This window comes from Pantherophis guttatus, chromosome 11 (assembly GCF_059756535.1).
Source record: "Pantherophis guttatus breed Tessera chromosome 11, ASM5975653v1, whole genome shotgun sequence".
In the NCBI taxonomy this organism is placed as follows: domain Eukaryota; kingdom Metazoa; phylum Chordata; class Lepidosauria; order Squamata; family Colubridae; genus Pantherophis; species Pantherophis guttatus.
The window spans coordinates 10,663,942-10,685,071 of record NC_142073.1 but is presented as its reverse complement, the minus strand read 5'-3'; the positions used below and the strand labels follow the sequence as shown (position 1 = coordinate 10,685,071).

The 21,130-nt window shown below is 41.8% G+C and overlaps 1 protein-coding gene across 1 annotated transcript in view; it reads right to left on the bottom strand.

Moving 5' to 3' along the window:
• Nucleotides 1-129: 129 nt before the first annotated feature.
• Nucleotides 130-21,130, bottom strand: part of DPY19L3 (dpy-19 like C-mannosyltransferase 3) — a 38,164-nt gene continuing 17,163 nt past the window's right edge. Inside the window, exons 9-19 of the mRNA XM_034425746.2 lie at nt 20,874-21,005; nt 20,110-20,211; nt 18,954-19,027; nt 18,655-18,813; nt 16,603-16,725; nt 15,384-15,495; nt 14,032-14,088; nt 11,732-11,814; nt 4,760-4,892; nt 3,171-3,329; nt 130-1,948 (exon numbers count right to left, since the gene is read on the bottom strand). Coding sequence (XP_034281637.2) covers nt 1,778-1,948; nt 3,171-3,329; nt 4,760-4,892; nt 11,732-11,814; nt 14,032-14,088; nt 15,384-15,495; nt 16,603-16,725; nt 18,655-18,813; nt 18,954-19,027; nt 20,110-20,211; nt 20,874-21,005 — 1,305 coding nt within the window. The 3' untranslated portion in view covers nt 130-1,777. The remainder of the gene's footprint in view (nt 1,949-3,170; nt 3,330-4,759; nt 4,893-11,731; nt 11,815-14,031; nt 14,089-15,383; nt 15,496-16,602; nt 16,726-18,654; nt 18,814-18,953; nt 19,028-20,109; nt 20,212-20,873; nt 21,006-21,130) is intronic.

Genomic DNA, 21,130 nt, shown 5'->3' with positions numbered 1-21,130 from the left:
TGAGTCTTTGGAACCACGAAATCATATTTTCCATTAAAAACCAAGTATCTGGCCTTTTTAGGATAATTCTTTATGGCATTCTTTATCCCTCTTAGGATGTTACACACTCAAAATGAGGCGGAAGCGGAATACAGAAACTGAACATGGTTTTATATCAGAGAGCAAGTTGGGAGCATTTTCATGTCAACACTTCCTTTAACTCCTTGAAATATAGGTCATTGTACTTTACTGCACTCTACCAAATCTCAATTACAACATTCTATGCCTAGACAAATCAACAATTAAGCACGGATGAAAAGGAAGCAAATTGCTACTAATAAGACTTGAAATACAGTGTAAAAAGCCCTGGTAGTAATGATGGTTTGAAGAACCACAGACACTGAAAATGGGTAGGAATGCAGTGACCACAAGCACTTGGGTGTTCCTGAAAATTTTTTGCTGGATTGAGAGTTTGTTAATAACACCTCCCCTACTAAAGCTTTGATGGAAATGGATCAATCTACAGCCCAAGGCCAAAGGAACCGATAAGAGTTGAGAACTGAGTTTCCCTCTACAATAGTTTTTCCCAACCACGTCAACTTTAAGACATGTGGACTTCAACTCCCAGAATTCCCCTGGCAGCCAAGAGAATTCTGGGAGTTGAAGTCTACACATTTTAAAATTTGCCAAGGTTGAGAAACACTGCTCTAAATAGTCCTGTCCAGGGGTGAAATGCTCCTGGTTTGGACCGGATCGCCCGATCCGGTAGCGATGGCGGCGGGTGGTTCGGAGAACCGGTAGCAAAAATCCCTGCCTCCTCCCCCCCATGCCCAGCGGAGCCACGCGATCATCAGAGGCTTTTTTTTTAACTTTTAAAAGCATTTTTTCTTCTGCTGAAAAAATGCTTTTAAATGTAAAAAAAAAAGCCTCTGATGATCGCGCGGCTCAGCTGGGATCATCAGTGCCTTTTAAAAGCATTTTTAAAGCTGAAGAGGTTGTAGAAAAAATGCTTTTAAAAGGCTCTGACGATCCCAGCTGAATTGCCTGATCGTCAGAGGCTTTTTTTTTCTTTTAAAAGCAAAAAAAAAAAAAATGCTTTTAAAAGAAAACAAAAGCCTCTGACGATCAGGCAACTCAGCTGGGATCGTCAGAGCCTTTTGAAAGCATTTTTTTTACAAACTCTTCAGCCGAAGAGGTTGTAGAAAAAAATGCTTTTAAAAGTAAAAAAAAAAAAAAAAAAAAAAGTTGGCCAAGCCCACCTAGTCACATTACCCCCTGCAAGCCACGCCCACAGACCCAGTAGTAACAAATTTTACTTTTCACCACTGGTCCCGTCCTATTCTCAGTCCTTAACAAGGATAGGGAAGTGTTAAAATATCAAAAAGATTTCCAACTTATAAGGCCCACGAATATACCAAACTGACAGAATTCCCTAAAGACTAAATGGGAAGGGAAAACCCAGAGAGACCCTTGGTGCATGGGATGTAGATGAGTAGGGGGTGGCAAAAGGGACCCTTCCCCATCTTTAGATCTTTTTTTAAAAAAATCATAGAATATTGGGATAGAATTTATGAAATTTATGAAATATTTGCTTTTCATGATCTCCGTTCTATGTGTGTGTGTGTGTGTGTGTGTGTGTGTGTGTGTCTGTGTGTGTGTGTGTGTGTGTATGCGAACATTCTTGAATTATCGAGTAATTAAAAATTAAACACTTTCAACCAATCTAAAACAATTTCCCTTTAAAAAAAAAAGAGCCATTTTTTATAAACGAGCGCTTTGTGCTACTGCTGTAGGAAAGCTATGTGTTGTTTTGATGTCGAGCCAGTTTGTAAACATGGAACGTTTTGTTGTGAAAGACTTTAGTAAAATACGTCGTATATGAGGGCTGATTTCTTTTGATTTCCTCACAGAAGCGAGGGAACGGTGAAGGTTTGAGACCAGGATCGTTTTCTCCAGGACCATCCATCGTCTGTAACAGAAAGTGGAAAGCCTGTTTAACTGTTTTGATACTGCTTTATTTTTTATTTTATTGATTTGTATCCTGTTTTATTATTTTTTACAAATAACTCAAAGTGGTGAAGAACATACCTTCCTCATCCTGTTTTCCTCAAAACACCAACCCTACAAGGTAAGTTGGCCTGAGAGAGCTGACTTTTGTATCTAAGGTGGGACTAGAACTCTCTGTCTCCTGGTGACTGGCCCACAATCGCCCAGCGGGGTTTCATAGCTAAGGTAGAACTAACAATCTCCTAGCGATTGGCCCAAAGTCACCCAGCCAGCTTTCCTAAGGCAGGATTAGAACTCACCATCTTCTGGTGATTGGCCCAAAGTCACCCAGCTGGCTTTCATGGCTAAGGTGGGACTAGAACTCACTGTTTCTAGCTTTCTAGCCTGGTGTCTCCACCATTAGACAAACTGGATCGCTTAGATCAAGGAAGAAAACTAAAATAGCATACTATGTCAACCTTCCAACCCGCTGATTATTTATTAGTTTTATTTATTTTGTTTACTAAACCTATATGCCGCCCATCTCACTATCCAAGTGACTCTAAACAGTCTTATGAGATCTCCGCTTTAGAGGAAGCACGCTACTGGATTGGTTTCCCAAATCCATCCTGCAACTGTGCTCACCTGTTTTCTGAATTTCAAATGTGTCCACCAGGCCAAAAAGGTTGGGGGCTCCAGATCTAATCGCTTTGTTTCCTGGTTCACAATAGATTTCATAAGGGGCATCCCAGGGACATGTAAAAGAGTAACTGAATTCTTGGGAGTTACTCAGGGATGGGCTGCTGGGGGTTCGGCAGAACCTCTAGCTAAGATTCTGTGCAGTTTGGAGATCCCCCAAATCACACTCCTGGCTGGCAGAACTGGTAGTAAAAAAATTTGGATTTCACCACTGTTCACAGGGTATATCCAGTGGTGGGATTCAAATAATTTAACAACCGGTTCTCTGCCCTAATGATTTCTTCCAACAACCAGTTCACCCAACTGCTCAGAAAGTTAACAACCGGTTCTCCCGAAGTGGTGCGAACTGGCTGAATCCCACCACTGGATATATCTATTAGTTAAGTGCTTTAGTCTGGTAAGATTCCTGTCTGCAGGCGAACAACAATCAAGAAACTATTCTGATGTAACTCTCCGTGTCGTTCTTGGTTCGTTGGGCCCGACAACTGGCTTTGGAAAAGACTTACGTGGCCGTTGGCAATATCCAGAAGGTCACGCAACCGACAACCCCTGCTATGCCTTCTTTCATAACAAATGCTGTCCTCCAAGATCACAAAGTCGGTACCAAAAGATCTGAGGATCCTATGGACATCTTCAGGTGATCTTTTGGCATACACCTGATAAACCTGCAAACGAGTGAAAGAATTGGGTTCGATTGCTTTATTAATTCATTAAATGTGGGAATAAAGGATGACTCAAGGAAGGGAACGAGCTATATGCACACGGAGATCAGTCACGATGATTAGTCACGATAGTCTTATGGGATCGGAGCATCGGTGTGGAATCAGTGGAAGGGGCAGGGTGGCATCAGCCAGGGTGGGACACAGTCAGAGGTGGGATTCAGCCGGTTCTGCCCAGTTTGAGCAAACTGGTAGTGCCAACTGCGGGAGGCTCCGTCCACCCGCCCGGATGTAATGCATGAGTTCTGCTCATGCACGGAAGGCCGTGTGCATGCATAGAGGAGGTCCGTGTGAGCAAAGCGAGCGCGCCCGCGTGCACGCTCACATTTGCAAACCGGTAGGGAAGGTAAGTGAATCCCACCTCTGGACACAGTGGTGGAATTCAAATAATTTAATAACCAGTTTGCTCAGAGTCAGGTTGGCCGTCATGGGAGGCGTGGCCCATCCCCATCCCCCAGCTCCACGGGACAAGCCAGCCACGACGGCCAACCTGAGTCTGGGCGAACCGGTTGTTAAATTACTCCCCCCCCGCTATCAAAGTGGATCCTTGGCGCTGCACTGCGCTGCAATGAAGAAGCGGGCAACAGAGTGGCCAGCGCAAAGAGAGGAGGAGGAGCAGGGAGAAGAAAGAGGGAAAGTGGCTTTCTCCTTCCCTCGTGCCGGCCGCTCCATTGCCCGTTTCTCCACTGCAGCGCAGTGCCCAGGATCCACTTTGATAGTGGAGGGGTAGGTAATTTAACAACCGGTTCGCCCGAACTGCTGTGAACCAGCTGAATCCCATCACGGGTGGGATATTGGTACAATGTTAATGACTGCGGGCAGGGCATCGACTCTCCCCAACAGTCCTAATTTCTCATATGGCCCCTTGGGAAAATTAATTGCCCACCCCTGATCTATAGCCTTAATATCACTTGCTAGAAAAATACTGTTTAGGATCATCGAATGCAGATTACATAGAAAAAAACCAATGCCAGAAGGCTGAGGAAGATGGGATATTATTGCTGATGCAGGCTCGTTAATTGAAAAAAAGGCAAAGTATATATATAAAAAAGTCACTGCGTGCTTCATCGGTTTTAGGAAAAAGCCTTTGTTTGTGCTGACTCTGGATTTTAGGGGCCCAAATATTTCTAACACCTTGGTGAACATACTAATGTTAGTAAGTTTTATATTATACAGTTTGCCTTCATCACAATGAAAAAGAAAGAAAAAGAAAACGAAAGAAAGAAAGAAAGAAGGAAAGAAAGAGAAAGAAAGGAAGAAGGAAATGTGATATTTGTTTGAGGGAGGAGGGAAAAAAATGGAACTGTTATCCACCATTGCTAAAAACAAGGACAACCCAAGAATCGGAGTAGCTGGAGAAAGTCAGATCCTCTTACCTGCTTTGTTCTTTCTCGCAGACTCTTGTCTTCATAGTGGGGGTGATTGGTTAAAATTCTTCCAGTGCAAAGCTTAACCCCGGCTAAGAGCTGCATACTTCCTGCAATCACTGCTTTCTTGGGAGTGTTGGACCTGAAGGAACATTGAGATTCACTTCAGAAGGGCAGAGTGATAGGATTCTTCTCTTTGCTACTTTTACCAGCTTACGGTCCAGGAGCAGTTAATGGTGTAATATTGCATTTTTGGTTCCCTACTGCCTTCACCAGTACAACCTACAAAGGCTGCAGTCATGAAGGAGACCAGAAATTAGCAGAATCCAGATGGTTACTGCATTATTATTAATCTTCTCATTGTTCCTATCACCCATTTCCTCCCACTTATGACTGTATGACTGTAACTTTGTTGCTGGTATCCTTAAGATTTATATTGACTGTTTTCCTATGACTATCATTAAGTGTTGTACCTTATGATTCTTGACGAATTTATCTTTTCTTTTATGTACTCTGAGAGTGTACACACCAATTTCTTGTGTGTCCAATCACATTTGGCCAATAAAGAATTCTATTCTATTCTATTCTATTCTATTCTATTCTATTCTATTCTATTCTATTCTATTCTATTCTATTCTATTCTATTCTATTCTTCTTTTCTGCCTTCTACTCTACTCTACTCTACTCTACTCTACTCTACTCTACTCTACTCTACTCTAATTCTATTCTACCCTACCCTACCCTACCCTATTCATATTCTACTCTTCTCTCTTTTCTGTCTTCTACTCTACTCTAATTCTATTCTACCCTACCCTACCCTACTCTCTATTCTATTCTATTCTATTCTATTCTATTCTATTCTATTCTATTCTGTTCTGTTCTGTTCTGTTCTGTTCTGTTCTGTTCTGTTGTTCTGTTCTGTTGTTCTGTTCTGTTCTTATTCTACTCTATTCTTCTCTTCTCTCTTCTACTCTACTCTAATTCTATTCTACCCTACCCTGCCCAGCCCTGCCCTGCCCTAACCTACCCTACTGTATTCTATTCTATTCTATTCTATTCTATTCTATTCTATTCTATTCTATTCTATTCTATTCTATTCTATTCTACTCTACTCTACTCTACTCTACTCTACTCTACTCTACTCTACTCTACTCTACTCTACTCTACTCTAATAAATGAATATGAATTTGAGGGGCTGCCACAAAGAAGAGGGGGTAAACTTATTTTCCAAAGTACCAGAAGGCAAGATAAGAAACAATGGATGGAAACTAATCAAGGAGAGAAGCAACCTGGAATTGAGAAGAAACTTCCTAACAGTGAGGACAATTAACTAGTGAAACAGCTGGCCTTCAGAAGCTGTGGGTGCTCCATCACTGGAGATTTTTAAGAAAAGATTGGATAGCCACTTGTCTGAAATCGTATAGGGCAGGGGTGGCAAACCTTTTACTCACCGAATGCCAAACAGGTACGTGCTCCGCTTACGCGTGGCTCCCCCCGCGTGCGCTGACCGCGCAACCACACCATCTGCACATGCTCCTGGCTTTCGCATCCCCCATGCACTGCATGTGCAACTGCACCATCTGTGCATGCACGTGGCTTTTGCATGTCTCCCCTGTGCACTACGTGTACAATCGCACCATTTGCGCATGTGCACAGCTTTCACGCACGCAATATATGTTGGGAACACCATTTGCACATGCACTTGCTGCATGCACACGCATGCACAAACCCGTACGCACATACAGGAGAGTTCTGAAGACCAGCTGGGTCTCCCGAATTGCGTGCATATGCACCGGAGGCCTGAACACCAGCTGGGGCACGCGCGCATGCACAGCTGTAAGTGAGTTGGGCGACAGCTTGCGTGCCCGGTAATATTATTGACTATGGGAAGTTACAACGGCATTGAAAAAAATGTGACCTACGAGTGTTTTTCACTCTTGCCACATCCTCATGGTGACGTGATCAAAATTCAGATGGTTGGCAACTGATTCATATTTATGACGGTTGCACAGTCCTGGGGGTCATGAGATCCCCTTCTGTGACCTTCCGAATAAGCAAAGTCAATAGGCAAGCCAGTTTCACTTAACAACCGTGTTACTAGCTTAACCACTGCAGTGATTCACTTAACAACGGCGGCAAGACGGGTCATAAAACAGGGCACAATTTCACTCCACAACCATCTCAATTAGCAACGGAAATTTTGGGCTCAGTTGTGGTGGTAAATAGAGGGTACCTGTAAAGGTGGGATATAAATAATCAAATAAATAAAATTGCCTCAGATCAAGCATTCCTGACACAAGATGCCTCCCCCTCCTCAAATCTTTCACCCTGAGGCAGCCCCTCAAATGCTCAACTTGAGCCTTCCTCAGCTAATGTGCTTCAAACAACCAAACGGCAGTTTCCCATTACAGAAAGACGAAGCAATTTTTACAAATGTCTGGATAAATGATGTATAAAATGAAAGGATAATTTGTTTTTATAGGTTTCTGCCAAGCTTCATATCCAGGCTGCTCAACCCTCACGCAATTTATTCCGCAAGAAATGTCACTAAATAATGACAAGGACTTAGAGGTCAAACTGATTTACATTATGTAATTTAAATGTCACTCCAAGCAGGCCTGATGGCATTTTGAACAAATAATCTCATTTATTTTGGAAGCTCCAAGCTTCAACAAGTTAATTACTGTTAAACTAATGGGGGGGGAGGGGTTAAACTGAGCGGAGTATAATGTAAAATGGGAACCTCTGTTTTATCTATGCTTTCCAGTATTATAGGATTATTATAAAATAACTCATTTGCGACAGAAAGCTTCAATGGGAAGTACAGGAATTGCAGGGAAAAGACAGAGCTTTCCCTTCCTTTCGATCTTTTCGAAAATAAAGATTCATTTCAAAGTTAGAGGAAAGGAGTTAGCATTTCTGTGCGCATTTGGCAATCTTTAATCGCCAGTATTACAAATGCAGGTAACCGCAACTCTAAATTCTCCTAAATTTGGCATTACTTTGACATAGGTTGGATGTTTCCTAATGGTGCTTGAAAAGAACAAAAATTGCTGTATATGAAGCTTAGAGCAGGACATACCGAAAAGGGAGAAAAAATTCCTTTTTAAGGAGCTTAAGCTTTTGATTAAAAAAAAAAAGGAAAAACACACCTGGAAAGATAGAAAACTGCACGTCGGAAGTCAAAGGATTGTGTACAGAAATGCTGAATGAGACAAAGCAAAGTTGGACTGAAATTTATATTAATCAGGATAGCTACGGACCCCAAAGAACACAGCACACACAAAGTATGTACAAAACTTAATTTACTAAAATAACTCAGTCTTTTTCAAAACAAAGGCTGTTAATAAGCTTTCTTAACAGCCTACAAGAAACCAAAGATAAAGTAATCACAATCTTATTAAGGTTGGCAGAAAGCCCAGAAGCAATTTGCAGAGAATCCAGACGCGAAGGAGAGTGAACTAAAATTGCTTCAGTCGGCGTTCCTCCTTAAATAGGCTAAGGGAGTGGCAAATTAGCCCCGAGCCTTACTCTCAAGGAGACCTCCTCCTGAGGAGCCACTCCTGTCTTTTGGCAGCTCTGCGCGCCCGTGCATTGAGAAGAGGCTCCTCCTCTTCATCCTCTTCACTTAAAGGAGCTTCTGGAGGCCCTGGCTGAATCCCCACCTCTGGCACCACATCTTCTCCAGCCTCCTCATTGTCTGACTCGAGTGCCAGCTGCACAGGCTGCTGGTGCAACACCATACCAGCCTCCTCACTGTCAGAATCAGTTACAATCTGCACAGGCCGCTGACGGGCCATAACACTTGCTCAAGCAGGAGACTATACCATTTCTGACAAGTGGCTGTCCAGTCTCTTCTTAAAAACCTCCAGTAATGAAGCACCCACAACTTCTGAAGTCAAGCTGTTGAATAGGATGAAATACTGGCAGTCCTCGACTTATGACCGGTTCGATTAGTGAACATTCGAAGTTATGACAGACCTACCTTAAGGATGGTCTACTTACAACCAGTTCCAAAATTCCCACCGTCAGGACGCTTCCACAATCACATGACTGAATTATTAGCGCTTGACAACATGGTGGCATTTACATGGTGTCAAAACAAGGACAGTCACCTGACCTTGTTTTATAGCAATTTTTGAAATTTTGGGCAAAACCGCACCCATAGTGAACCATGGGTTTGCCTTGCGACCACAGCGTTTGTTTTGCAACCGCTGCCTTCACTTAACGGCTGCCGCAGAAAAGATTTTACGACTGTCACGAATTGGTGCTATAACGGGCTGGCTGTGGAACTACCTGTGCCACTGAATTACTGAGATCTTATTAAGCCTGACTCCCAACTTCAGGTTAAGAGGCATAAATTGGTTGCCAACTGCTGTTCTTGCAAAAGTAATTAACTTCTTTGATGCATAATGTTTCGCCTCCACGCCCATAAATCCCCACGTAACAAATCACAAGGAAAAAAAAAAAAGCTAATTTAAACGGAAGAGGCTACGCAACGGTTCTGCATTCTGCAGCCTGGAACTGGGTTGAAAAATGGTGCTCGTTGCGACTTGTCAAATCCAGTTTGTGGCTGAACCCAAAGACCCATGTATATTTTATGTTTAAATCTATATATAAAACACTGCATATTGCACTCGGGAGACCAGGTTTATCAAACATTTAGCATCTCTTAATACAGAAGTGGTTTTAAAGACCTCTGGCTGGGTGAAGATTTGTCATGAGAACATGTCAATAAGGAAGCTGAGGGATGGAGATCACTTTAGCTGGCTTTCAGGACGCTTGTCAGCAATTTATACGACCTCTTTAATAGCCTCTTTAATAATCACACTATTCATTATTATTGCCAGAAAGAGAGAAATTAGAATGAAGTAGTATAAAGAACAAACGTTATGCTCCTAACCCCTAGAGATCATCTAAATCAGGGCAGGGGTGAAATCCAGCAGCTTCTGACAGGTTCTGGAGAACCGGTAGCGGAAATTTTGAGCAGTTCGGAGAACCGGCAAATACCACCTCTGGCTGGCCCCAGGATGGGGTGGGAGTGGAGATTTTGCAATATCCTTTCCCCCAGGAGTGGGGAGGGAATGGAGGTTTTGCAGTATCTTTCCCCTGCCACGACCACCAAGCCATGCCCACCAAGCCACACCACACCCACCAAGCCACGCCCACAGAACCGGTAGTAAAACAATTTGGATTTCACCACTGAATCAGGGGTGTCTGACCGTGGCAACTTTAAGACCTGTGGACTAGTGGTGGGTTGCTCCTGGTTTGCCCCGTTTCGGCGGGGCGACAGTGGCAGCAATGGCAGAAGGCTCCACCCACGTGCCAGATGTCATCAAAAACCTTTTGCGCATGTGCAGAAGAGCTGCATGCTCGCAACATGAACATGCGCGCCCACGCCCTACCGATAGCGAACCGGTAGCACCAGGATTTGAAACCCACTACTGCTGTGGACTTCAATTCCCAGAATTCCCCAGCCAGCATAAAGTGCCCCTCACCGTCCTTAACTGAACACTGCTGCCATTAAGCAAACCCACTGTTTCCTGTGGGGTGTTCTCATTTATTTGTACCCAACCTTAATTATTTTTTATAAATAGTTTAAGACAGCAAACATATCTTAATATTCCTTCCTCCTCCTATTTTCTCCACAACTATCCCTCCCTGTATGAGGGATTGGGCTGACAGAGAGTGACTGGCCCAAGGTCACTCAGCTGGCTTTCATGCCTAAGGTGGGATTTGAACTCACGGCCTCCTAACTGGTGTCTTATCCGCTAGACCAGTGGTTCTCAACCTTCCTAATGCCGCGACCCTTTAATACAGTTCCTCATGTTGTGGTGACCCCCAACCATAAAATTATTCCTAAGACCATTGAAAATACGTGTTTTCCGATGGTCTTACGCGACCCTTGTGAAAGGGTCGTTCGATCCCCCAAAGGGGTCGCGACCCACAGGTTGGGAACCACTGCGCTAGACTAAATGGTTTTTTGTCGAAAATTAGAAGGAAACAACATTTTTTGGCAAAGATATTATAAATTGTGTCTATGGTTGCCAAACACCTGAAATCCATTGAAGCTTTGGAACAGTAAGTACTTTTTTTTTCCGGGGAGGGGGGGAGTGTCTGTCGTAATTCGAGGACCACCTAAATTTCTTCAATTGTGGAGATCTCTGCCAATGAGGACATGTTGAATGGGCCCCTACTAGCCAAAGCTTCTTAAGAATGACAAAGACAGTGGTTTAAGAAAGAAGGTAAAAAAACCAAAATCTTCTGGATCCTGAAGATATGTAACCCCCCTGCCCCGGAATAGTCTGTGACAGGCTAAATTTGCGTGCCATTTTGTAAAATATTTGCAATAGTTCGTTCATGCTTTTTTTTTTTTTATTTTCTAGTCTTTTTAGAACCTGGGCTATGCCATCCTTGGTGTAGGCAGTATTTCTCAACTTCAGCCACTTGAAGATGGGTGGACTTCAACTCCCTGAATTCCAACTTGCTGGCTCGGGGAATTCTGGGAGTTGAAGTTCACCCATCTTCAAATGGCTGAGTTTGAGAAACACTGCAAGGTGGCTGGGGGAATTCTGGGACTTGGAAGTCCACTTGTCTTCAAGTGACCGAAGGTGGACAAACTCTGGCGTAGGATGTCTTGAAAGTTGCCCAACCATGGTCAGAAACGGCAAAGTATTTCAGCTGCTGAAAGTTTGGTCCGATGGAGCAAACATTTCTAAGAAGCTGCTTCAAGAGTCTTTATCACTTCCCAATGGTTGTGACTGCAACACCAAAACTGAATCCTCACTCATCTGAAGGCTATAGGTTACGAAAACCTGGCATTGGGCAGTGATCTTAGTGCCCATATTAAACCAAGTTATCTAGCTCATGTTTTAGGCTCTAAAATTGTACGTAACTGATCGAATTGGAAGCCGCGGTCACAAAAAGACATTGACTCGCCTTATCTAGCATGTGATTTAAACAGAGTAAAGTTCCTCTTACTTAATCCAGTTCATTAGCTCCACCGTGTCCGGGTCGTAGAATTCTCTCAGCTCTGACAGCTCTGCCATTATTCCAGGTAGGAACTAAGAAGAAAAGAAACACAACAAAATAAATCGCGACAGACGCCCAAAGGAGCCCAGCTCTTCAGCATGGGGAAAAAAAACAACATTGCTTATAAAGCCCGAGCAGCAAAGTTACCAACTGATGTTTTTGATCTTTTGCATACTGTTTTGTTTGGCTCCCATCTGCAATGGTGGACTCTCGTTTTAAAGCACGTATAAGGAAAAATATGGACCGGGATAAAATCCAGAACAAGAAATTGGTGAAAGCCACAACTCAGATGGGTGTACACATGGTATTTTATTTTATTTTTTTAATTATTCATAATTCTATGCCGCCCACTCTCCAAGGACTCTGGGCGGCTTACACCAAAGACAGTATACTAAATAGCATATTGCCCCCAACAATCTGGGTCCTCATTTTATCTACCTCGGAAGGATGGAAGGCTGAGTCAACCTTGAGCCGGTGAGATTTGATCTGCTGATCTGCTGAACCAGCAGTCAGCTGAAGTAGCTGCAGTACTACACTCTAACCACTGCGCCACCTCGGCTCATACACACTTGGTATGCGGGTGTGTATGAGTCTAAGCAGGGAAAGTGGCAGCCACAGTATCACAATTCAAACCCTGTTTCCTTCTGCGCGTGTGTCAGATGCGCATGTAAAGGGCCTGTGTCAAAGGTCCGACTATCGAGCCCAACAAACATTGACAATTTCGGGAACTTTGAAATCCCCAAAGCAAAACTTTATACTGGGTACATCGTTTTGGCACTGAAGAATGCAAAACCAGCTCTAACTTTTCCTGCACAACCCTGCATAGGGAAAGAATAGATTTCTCCCCTCCTCCCACTGGACATTGTCCAGTTATGAATTGTTCTTTTGTTTTGAGAACAGTTCACATCTTGAATGACACCTGCAGAAGTGTCCTTGGTGGGTGCTTGGCTCTCACGGTTGAAGCCTGGAACCTCTGGATTCCATCTTCTCCTTCCCTCCCCCCAGTTCTTTGGCAAGTTGAAAAGCGATAATATTCACAGGAAGCAGAAGCGAATTCAATCTTGAAAAGTTTGGGCTTCATTAGTAAAGCTGCAACTTTTGTTTTGCCTGTTGTGAAGAGGCTGCTAGGTAGGTATGTTGTTTATGGGGTCGTTGGTGCTTTCTGAGTTTGGTTCTTTTCTTGCAGACATTTCTTTACCCAACTAGATAACGTTATCAATTTTAGAAGGGAGTGGGGTTTTCTCTGTCTCTCTTTATATACAGGTAGTCCTTGACTTAATGACCACAACTGAGCCCAAAATTCCTACTGATAAGTGAGACATTTGTTAAGTGAATGTTGCCCCATTTTATGGCCTTTCTTGCCACAGTTGTTAAGTGAAACACTGCAGTTGTTAAGACAGTAACACAGTTAGTGGCTTCTCCATTGACTTTGCTTATCAGAAGGTTCGCAAAAGGCGATCCCATGACTGCAGGATATTGTAACGGTCATAAATAGGAGTCAGTTGCCAAGTGGCTGAATTTTGATCACATGAGCATAGGGAATGCTACAATGGTCGTATGTGTGAAAAACGGTCACAAGTCACTTTTTTCAGTGCCATTGTAACTTTGAATGGTCACTAAACCAACTGTTGTAAATCAAGGATTATCTGTGCAATGGTTTATCCTGTCAGTTTTGTTGGGACTGTTGTTTTATTCTTGGTAGTTGATATAAAGGTAAAGGTAAAAGTTCCCCTTGCACATATGTGCTAGTCGTTCCCGACTCTAGGGGGCAGTGCTCATCTCCGTTTCAAAGCCGAAGAGCCAGCGCTGTCTGAAGACGTCTCCGTGGTCATGTGGCCGGCATGACTAAACGCCAAAGGCGCACGGAACGCTGTTACCTTCCCACCAAAGGTGGTCCCTATTTTTCTACTTGGGTTTTTTACGTGCTTTCGAACTGCTAGGTTGGCAGAAGCTGGGACAAGTAACGGGAGCTCACCCCATTATGCGGCACTAGGGATGAGAAGCGCTGAACTGACGACCTTTCGATCGACAAGCTCAGCATCTTAGCCACTGTGCCACGACATCCCTTATACATGTATTATATGTTATATAGTTGATATAACAATAGCCTAATCAAGGAACTAACCAGGGAAAATTATGTATCAATTAAAGATTGAATTATCTTTAATTCAAACAGGTAAATCTTTGGTAGAAAAGTTTTCGATTCTGAGAAAAGAATTTTTTTTAAAGAAGACTAAAAGGGGTATTACCTTATAACAAAGATAGAGCAATACGAGGATTGGTGTTAAATATCTAATCACAGATACCTATAGGGAAAAAGGAACAATGTTATGTACTGAAAGAAAGGAAAAAAAAAACCTATTTAGACCAAACTCATAAGAAACATATCATACAAATTGTGCATACTTTGAAGTCACAGAATGACTTTCTTTGAAAGCGTTTCTATTAAGAATATTAAGCACAGCACAATTCACATTAGGTTTCTGTGAACTGTACTGAATTTTATTGTGCTATATCTGAGCAATCACGGCATTTTTCATGAAAATCTTTACATTGTTTATGCTTTTCATAGCTTCTACAACATCACCATCTAGTGGACTTAAAATAGCATTCATTTTCAAAAGAAGTATGTTTCCAAATGCATTCCAAATATACCACTAGGAATGTGTCAATGTTTTATTAGGACATTTTGAGCTCTAAACGTTGTAAAACATTCTACTTTCAATGCAAATGGCTATTTGAAGCAGAAAACTGACATTTTGAACAGTGTTAGAAGCTTTTTAAAATGCATTAAAGTAGCAGTTTTCGCTGAGAGCTGAAATTTTGCATGGGAAACAGGACATTTTGGGTTTTGAGCTCAAAAGAGTTAGACATAAATGATTACGCAACCCCTCCCAAATACCTAATTAAATTGTTACTCAATCTGTTTTCATCCACCATATCGCAAATCTGTTTTGGCCATGAAAACTAAACCACTATTTAAATGAGATCAAAATGTAATGATTGAAATTTGAATTCTTCATCACTTATTCATTTTTGCTGTTATCTTCAACTGTACCTATCTTTTAATGCTTGTTTCTTGATTGTATGCCATCCAGTGTTTCAACTTTGTAAATTGGGTTTCCATACAGGTAATTCTCAACTTCCAACTACAATTGAAGCCAAAATTTTGGTCTTAAATTGTTATGGTTGTAAGTTGAGTTACACATCACCGGACTTAATTTTACGACACTTTTTACAATGTCCTTAAGTGAGTCACTTCAGTTAAGCAAATGATGGGGGTCAGAAGTCCGAATCCATCCTATCCTATGGGTGATTTTTTTTTTGCCTGAAAATTTGGGGGGGGGGTGAGGGAATTGCAAAATGTGATCGATCACGTGACCGTGGGATGCTGCAAATGGTCATAAATGCGAACCTGTTGCTAAGTAACCAAAATATGTGACCACAGGAGTTGATACAACAATCATAACTTTGGCAGTGAGTTGTAAGTCACTTTTTTTCAAGTCTGTCGAAACTTTAACTGGTTGTTAAGCGAACGGTTTTAAGTCAAGGACTATTTGTACAATTCGTTACATAACTAACTAAATAAAAGATCTCTAACCCGTTTGGGTGTGTGAAGATGAACGCATTTCAAAACTAGTCCCCAGATGTCACCACTGCACAGACCAGAAGCTGCAAACATACATACGTGGGAAGTCCAGAGATATTTCATCCTGCAAGATTCCAAAAAAAAAAAAAAAAAAAAAGGAAAATCAAAGAAAAAGAAACTATACCTATTATCTGTTCACCCCCCTGAAAGTGAAACATAGCTCTTATATTTTTTAATTAGTGATTTTTATTAAACTTATCAAAATATAAAATGCAAAAGAAAAGGAAAATAGTGGGAAAACGGGAGAGGAAAAAGGGAAGAGAAAGAAATATAGGGGAAAGGGGAAAAACGAAAAGAAAAGCATTGACTTCCGATTCTTTTTAGTGCAGTAGAATATTGTAATAACATTACAGCCTCAACTTTTTACTTTTACATACTTCTTATGCACTAGCCATTTCTAGAGCCACAAACTTACCTAATCAGCAAAACCCAGTCATTGTTTCATTTTTTTCCCCAAATCCAGAAATGGTTTCCAAGTAGAAAGAAAGTTCTTATTGTCAGGTTTCGATGTCATCTCAAATAAAATAAATTGCATTTCCAAACGAATAGTCTTTGACGAAATCTTTCATTTTATTAAGCATGACAATCTGTCCCCGATTGTGGCGTAGCCAACACTGACTTCCTGACCCCAAACCTTCTCTTTCCGTTCCCCAATTCTCTGCGTCTCATTGGCCATCTTCCAAATCACTCTCCCCATATCTACGATTTCAGCTCCCAGGAATGTCCCCCCTCCCATCTCATCTCCTAGGGGATATTATCTTCAGGGAAAATAAGTAGGTGAGAAGTCAAGCGTCCTCTTGCCAGCTGCCCCCTCTTCTCCTTCTTATGTCAGCACTAGAGTAAATGTAGGTTGAAGTGCTGATACTTATACTCTTGCTGACCATGAAATTATTTAAAAGCAGCTTTCCACGCAGTTAATACAGCAACAACTGACTGCTCATCAGGAATAACTATAAACGAACAGCCTCTAATCTGCCAGAGGTTTTATAGAAGGACAATGCTGTGGGTTAATGCAGTTTATGAAAAAGGGAGGCCCTGTTAGCAGAATCACTTAGCATGCTGCTTGATTGGTTCTTTGTTTCTTCTTTATGGACTGGTTTTTATTTTTTTATTTTTTTGCAGTTTGCAAAAAAACTGCTTTGCATGATAAATACGACTAGATAAAACATACCTCATGGTGCTTAAGGCCAGGAGCCCGAATGAAATGGTGTGGACCAAGTGGTAAGCCATGGCAGGTTTGAACACGGTGATGGATGTGGGTTGTTTTTCTACGGATTTGATACTTGCACGACCACTGAGCAAATGAAGGAGGAGGAAAGAAGAAGATGGTTGTTATACTGTGGCCAGCAAGGTGAAGACTTCAAAGCTCTTTTTAAAAAGGACATTTGTAGGCAGCTCAAAGCATCCCCTTATTTATTGACCCTTTATTGAGACAATAAAGCATTTTAATGCAACTGTAATGGATTCTATGGGTTGAATGTGCTAAATGTTCCCGTGTGTGAGATTTTTCACTTTTATAAAATACAACACTAGGGTCAAATATATAGAAGCATCACTTTTTTAAAAATTTGCCGGTGATAATTTTTCAGACAATGGGGGTGGTATGTACACAGCTGTGTAAATAAATATTTCCCTGACCAGTTTCTTTGGAAATCAGGTAGATGTTTTTTTCATAACTAATGGGAAACAGAGATATTCAGGGACTGCAGAATAGAATAGAATAGAATAGAATAGAATAGAATAGAATAGAATAGAATAGAATAGAATAGAATAGGGATGGGATGGGATAGAAGAGAAGAGAAGAGAAGTTGAATTGAATTGAAGAGAAGAGAAGAGAAGTTGAATAGAATAGAATAGAATAGAATAGAATAGAATAGAATAGAATAGAATAGAATAGAATAGAATAGAATAGAATAGAATAGAACAGAACAGAACAGAATTCTTTATTGGCCAAGTGTGATTGGACACACAAGGAATTTGTCTTTGGTGCATATGCTCTCAGTGTACATAAAAGGAAAAGAAAAAAGAAAAAAGAGAGGGAAAAAAATACATTCATCAAGTCATTCAAATAGTCCTTGACTTACAACTGGCTGCTTAAGTGACCGTTTGAAGTTACGACAGACCTCCCCACGAGTACTTACAAACCCGATTCTGAAATTCTAGTCTCCCCCCCAGATACGTGACTGCAGTTCGGGTGCTTTGCAACTGGCTCGCATCAAGGGCCGTTTGCAACATCCCAGTGTTGTATGACAATTTTACAACATTTTGGCTGAAAACTGGCACTTAGTTCCTGTTTTTGGCAAAATGGGCCCACAGAGAAGAATGGGCTCGCTTAACCACTGTGGCATCCGTTTAACCACCACTGCAAAAAAGGTCATAAAACTGGGTCGGTCATCTGGATGCCCTGCTTTACTGCTCTCATGAGTTTAAGGTTTTATTGGATAGATTTTTCATTATGGTTGTAAATCGACACTGCGTGTATCGCAAACGTGGATGGGGAGGGAAGATTAAATCCAGTAATTTTGCAACAATGCATCTGAGATGTATATTCATTCAGGGAGTAGAGTAGAGTAGAGTAGAGTAGAGTAGAGTAGAGTAGAGTAGAGTAGAATAGAATAGAATAGAATAGAATAGAATAATAACTTTATTGTCACTTTGAATGTACACTAATCGGCATATGTTAAAATGAAATTTCGTTGCATACAGCTCTCAAAGGATCACCACCTCAAATATACACTACATGAACATGACAAAATAAATAAAGAAATTCAAAATTATGTATATACCCACATATATGACACAGAAAAACAACACAGTCTAGTTCAGATGTACATGGTGAGAAAAACGAATCTTGTGAGTTTACCAGACGGATGGCACAAGGCAACAAAGCTGTTATAGAATCTGGTAATCCTGCTAGAAATACTCTGAAACCTCCTCCCAGAGGGGAGCAACAGAAACGGACTGTAAAGTGGGTGTGTGGGGTCTCTAACAAAGCTTTGAGCTCTAAGCACATAACTCTTATAAACAGTATCCTGAATAACAGGAAGCGAGCTTCCTATAATCTCCTTGGCTGTCTTTACCACTCTCTGTATGGACTTTCTATCTGAAAAGTGGCATATATATGCTGCCAAGTTCTCTTAAAGCTGTTCCTGCTCTTAGTGAAGTGGGAGGGAGAGGAACCTCACAACCAGAACAAAACACAACGGTTTAAAAACGGACCTACCTGAGGTTTTGAAAAGAGACAACAGCAGCTGTTGTGGCCGTGATCAACAGGACAAATAAGTAAGCATAAAAAACTAGTGTATCTGAAAGTCTTGCAAAAGTATTAAAAGGCAAAAGGCCAAAAGCTTCTTCGCACAAGTACAGGTTAGCATCAAAATCTCTAAAGAAGAAATAAGAAGAAGAATATGGTGACAAAGTTTGTGATTTAAAGTATTTATTTATTAGAACTATACTCCACCCTGAAACCTGGAAAGACCTTCCTTCTAAGAAAAGACTTTAGGAAAACAATTATTGCTGTACCTTGTTGCTCCGAATCCAAATTTTGCTTTCAGAAATTTAAAGATGTGCTCATCTGATTCCAGATTTAAAATTCTCTATGGGGAAAGGAAAAATGTACAGCATTTATATCCTTTGGAAAGGACTGTGCAACTTAGTCCCTTCCTGCCAGTCCTCCTGTCCTCGTGACACAAATTATTACTTCAGTATTCTTTAAAGCAGTGCAGTAATTCATATGATTCAAATCTACAAGGAAAGTACTCTAAAGAAGGGGAAGAGGAAAAGGTTTTACTTTCCCTGAGGATTTCTGTGAAGGCAAAAATCTGTTCCAGAAGTCTGAAGGATCCACCAGAAGAGAAATTAGAGCAGTGGAGCTATAGATGATTGAAGTTTTCTTCTACATCAGGGGCAGAAGTGGGTTTCAGCAGGTTCTGACCAGTTCTGGAGAACCGGTAGTGGAAATTTTGAGTAGTTCAGAGAACCGGTAAATACCACCTCTGACTGGCCCTGCCCTCATCTATTCTCTGCCTCCTGAGTCCCAGCTGATCGGGAGGAAATGGGGATTTTGCAGTAACCTTCCCCTGGAGTTGGGAGGGAATGGAGATTTTACAGTATCCTTTCCCTGCCATGCCCATCAAGCCACACCCACCAAGCCATGCCACACCAACCAAGCCACACCCACAGAACCGGTAGTAAAAGAATTTGAAACCCACCACTACTCAGGGGTGTCAAACTTAAGGCGCAGGGGACAGATCCGGCCTGCGGAATGCTTAGATCTGGCCAGCAGGGCCACCCTGGAAACAGCGAAGGACCAGCCCACGGTGCCTGCCACAAAAATAGAGCTTAGGAAGCAGCCCTCCCGAGCTCCATTTTTGCTGGCAGAGACTTGCAGGAGGCGTCGCAGCCAAAAACGGAAGTCAAGAGCCCATTTTCGCTGACAGAGCACTGGGCCACCACAGGCGCCCTCGACACAAGTGACGTTGAGCTGGCCATGCCAGGCCTGGCCACGCCCCCCATGGTCAAACGCAACCCTGATGCAGCCCTCAATGAAATTGAGTCTGACACCCCGTTCTACATGAATACAGTCCTCTATAATTTAGTACCTAAGGCTTAAATATCCCATATTCATCTTTAAAATAACGCTCTATAGATGTGGGGTGAGGAAAAAAATCTTACCCACCTTAATAAAATTATTTACAAGGAATGTCAAGCACAGCACTAATAGCACATGGAGGAGGAGTTTCCCAATTCTGCTTAATAAGCCACCGGTTTTCAAGTTATTCTGGAAAAGGCAAACAGTTAACAGTACTTAAAACGCATCTACAACACAGGTGTCAAACTTGCGGCGTCCATTGCCGACACCCTACGTATCGTGACGTTTTCCCCCTTCACAGAGCTGGGGTGGGCGCGGCCTGCATTTAATGCATCCACCTTGCGGGCTGCCAGCTTGATACCCCTGATCTACAACAATACAAATTACGTTGTTTGGTATTGCTGGATTATTTAATTAATTAATGTTAATTAATGAAACTTTTTACTGTTGTATTGACTATTTATTGCTATCCAATAAAGGCCATTTTCAGCTTCATACAAGCAGTCCTCGACTTACAGCCAATCTTTTAGGGACAATTCGAAATTACAATGGCACTGAAAACATTAACTTATAACTGGTCTCTGCATTTATAACCATATCACCGTTTGGAGCTGAAATCCTGCAGGAATTTTTGAAAGGGGAAGGGCTTCTTGTCAGGACGATTTTAGTAGGCAAGCGGCTCTTTTGCTTTCTTCACTCAACGCATGCGCTCAAAAGGCCCAATTGGTCTTATTATCAGGGGATGTTTTATTTTAGGGGAAACAGGGTATAAAACAGATGAAAGAATAGGTAAACAACAGCTTTGGTTTCCTTAGCTAGTTATTTCGGCAAAGCAAAAATGGAATACGTACCTGAAGTTTTCTTGCTAACAAGGCTGACATATTAAAGCTTACAAGCAATGATCCAATTATCATGGAGTTAAAGAACTGCAAGAGGTAAACCATCAGCAGACTGGCCACCTGTACGATGTAGAGCCATATAACCTGCAAAAATGATTAAGAAATGATGCCAGACACAGCTTGTATTTTTTTTTTTTTTTTTTGGTATTAATGCTTGGACGAAAGAGATCAAATTTACACGACTCATTTTTGCTTTACATCTAACCCAG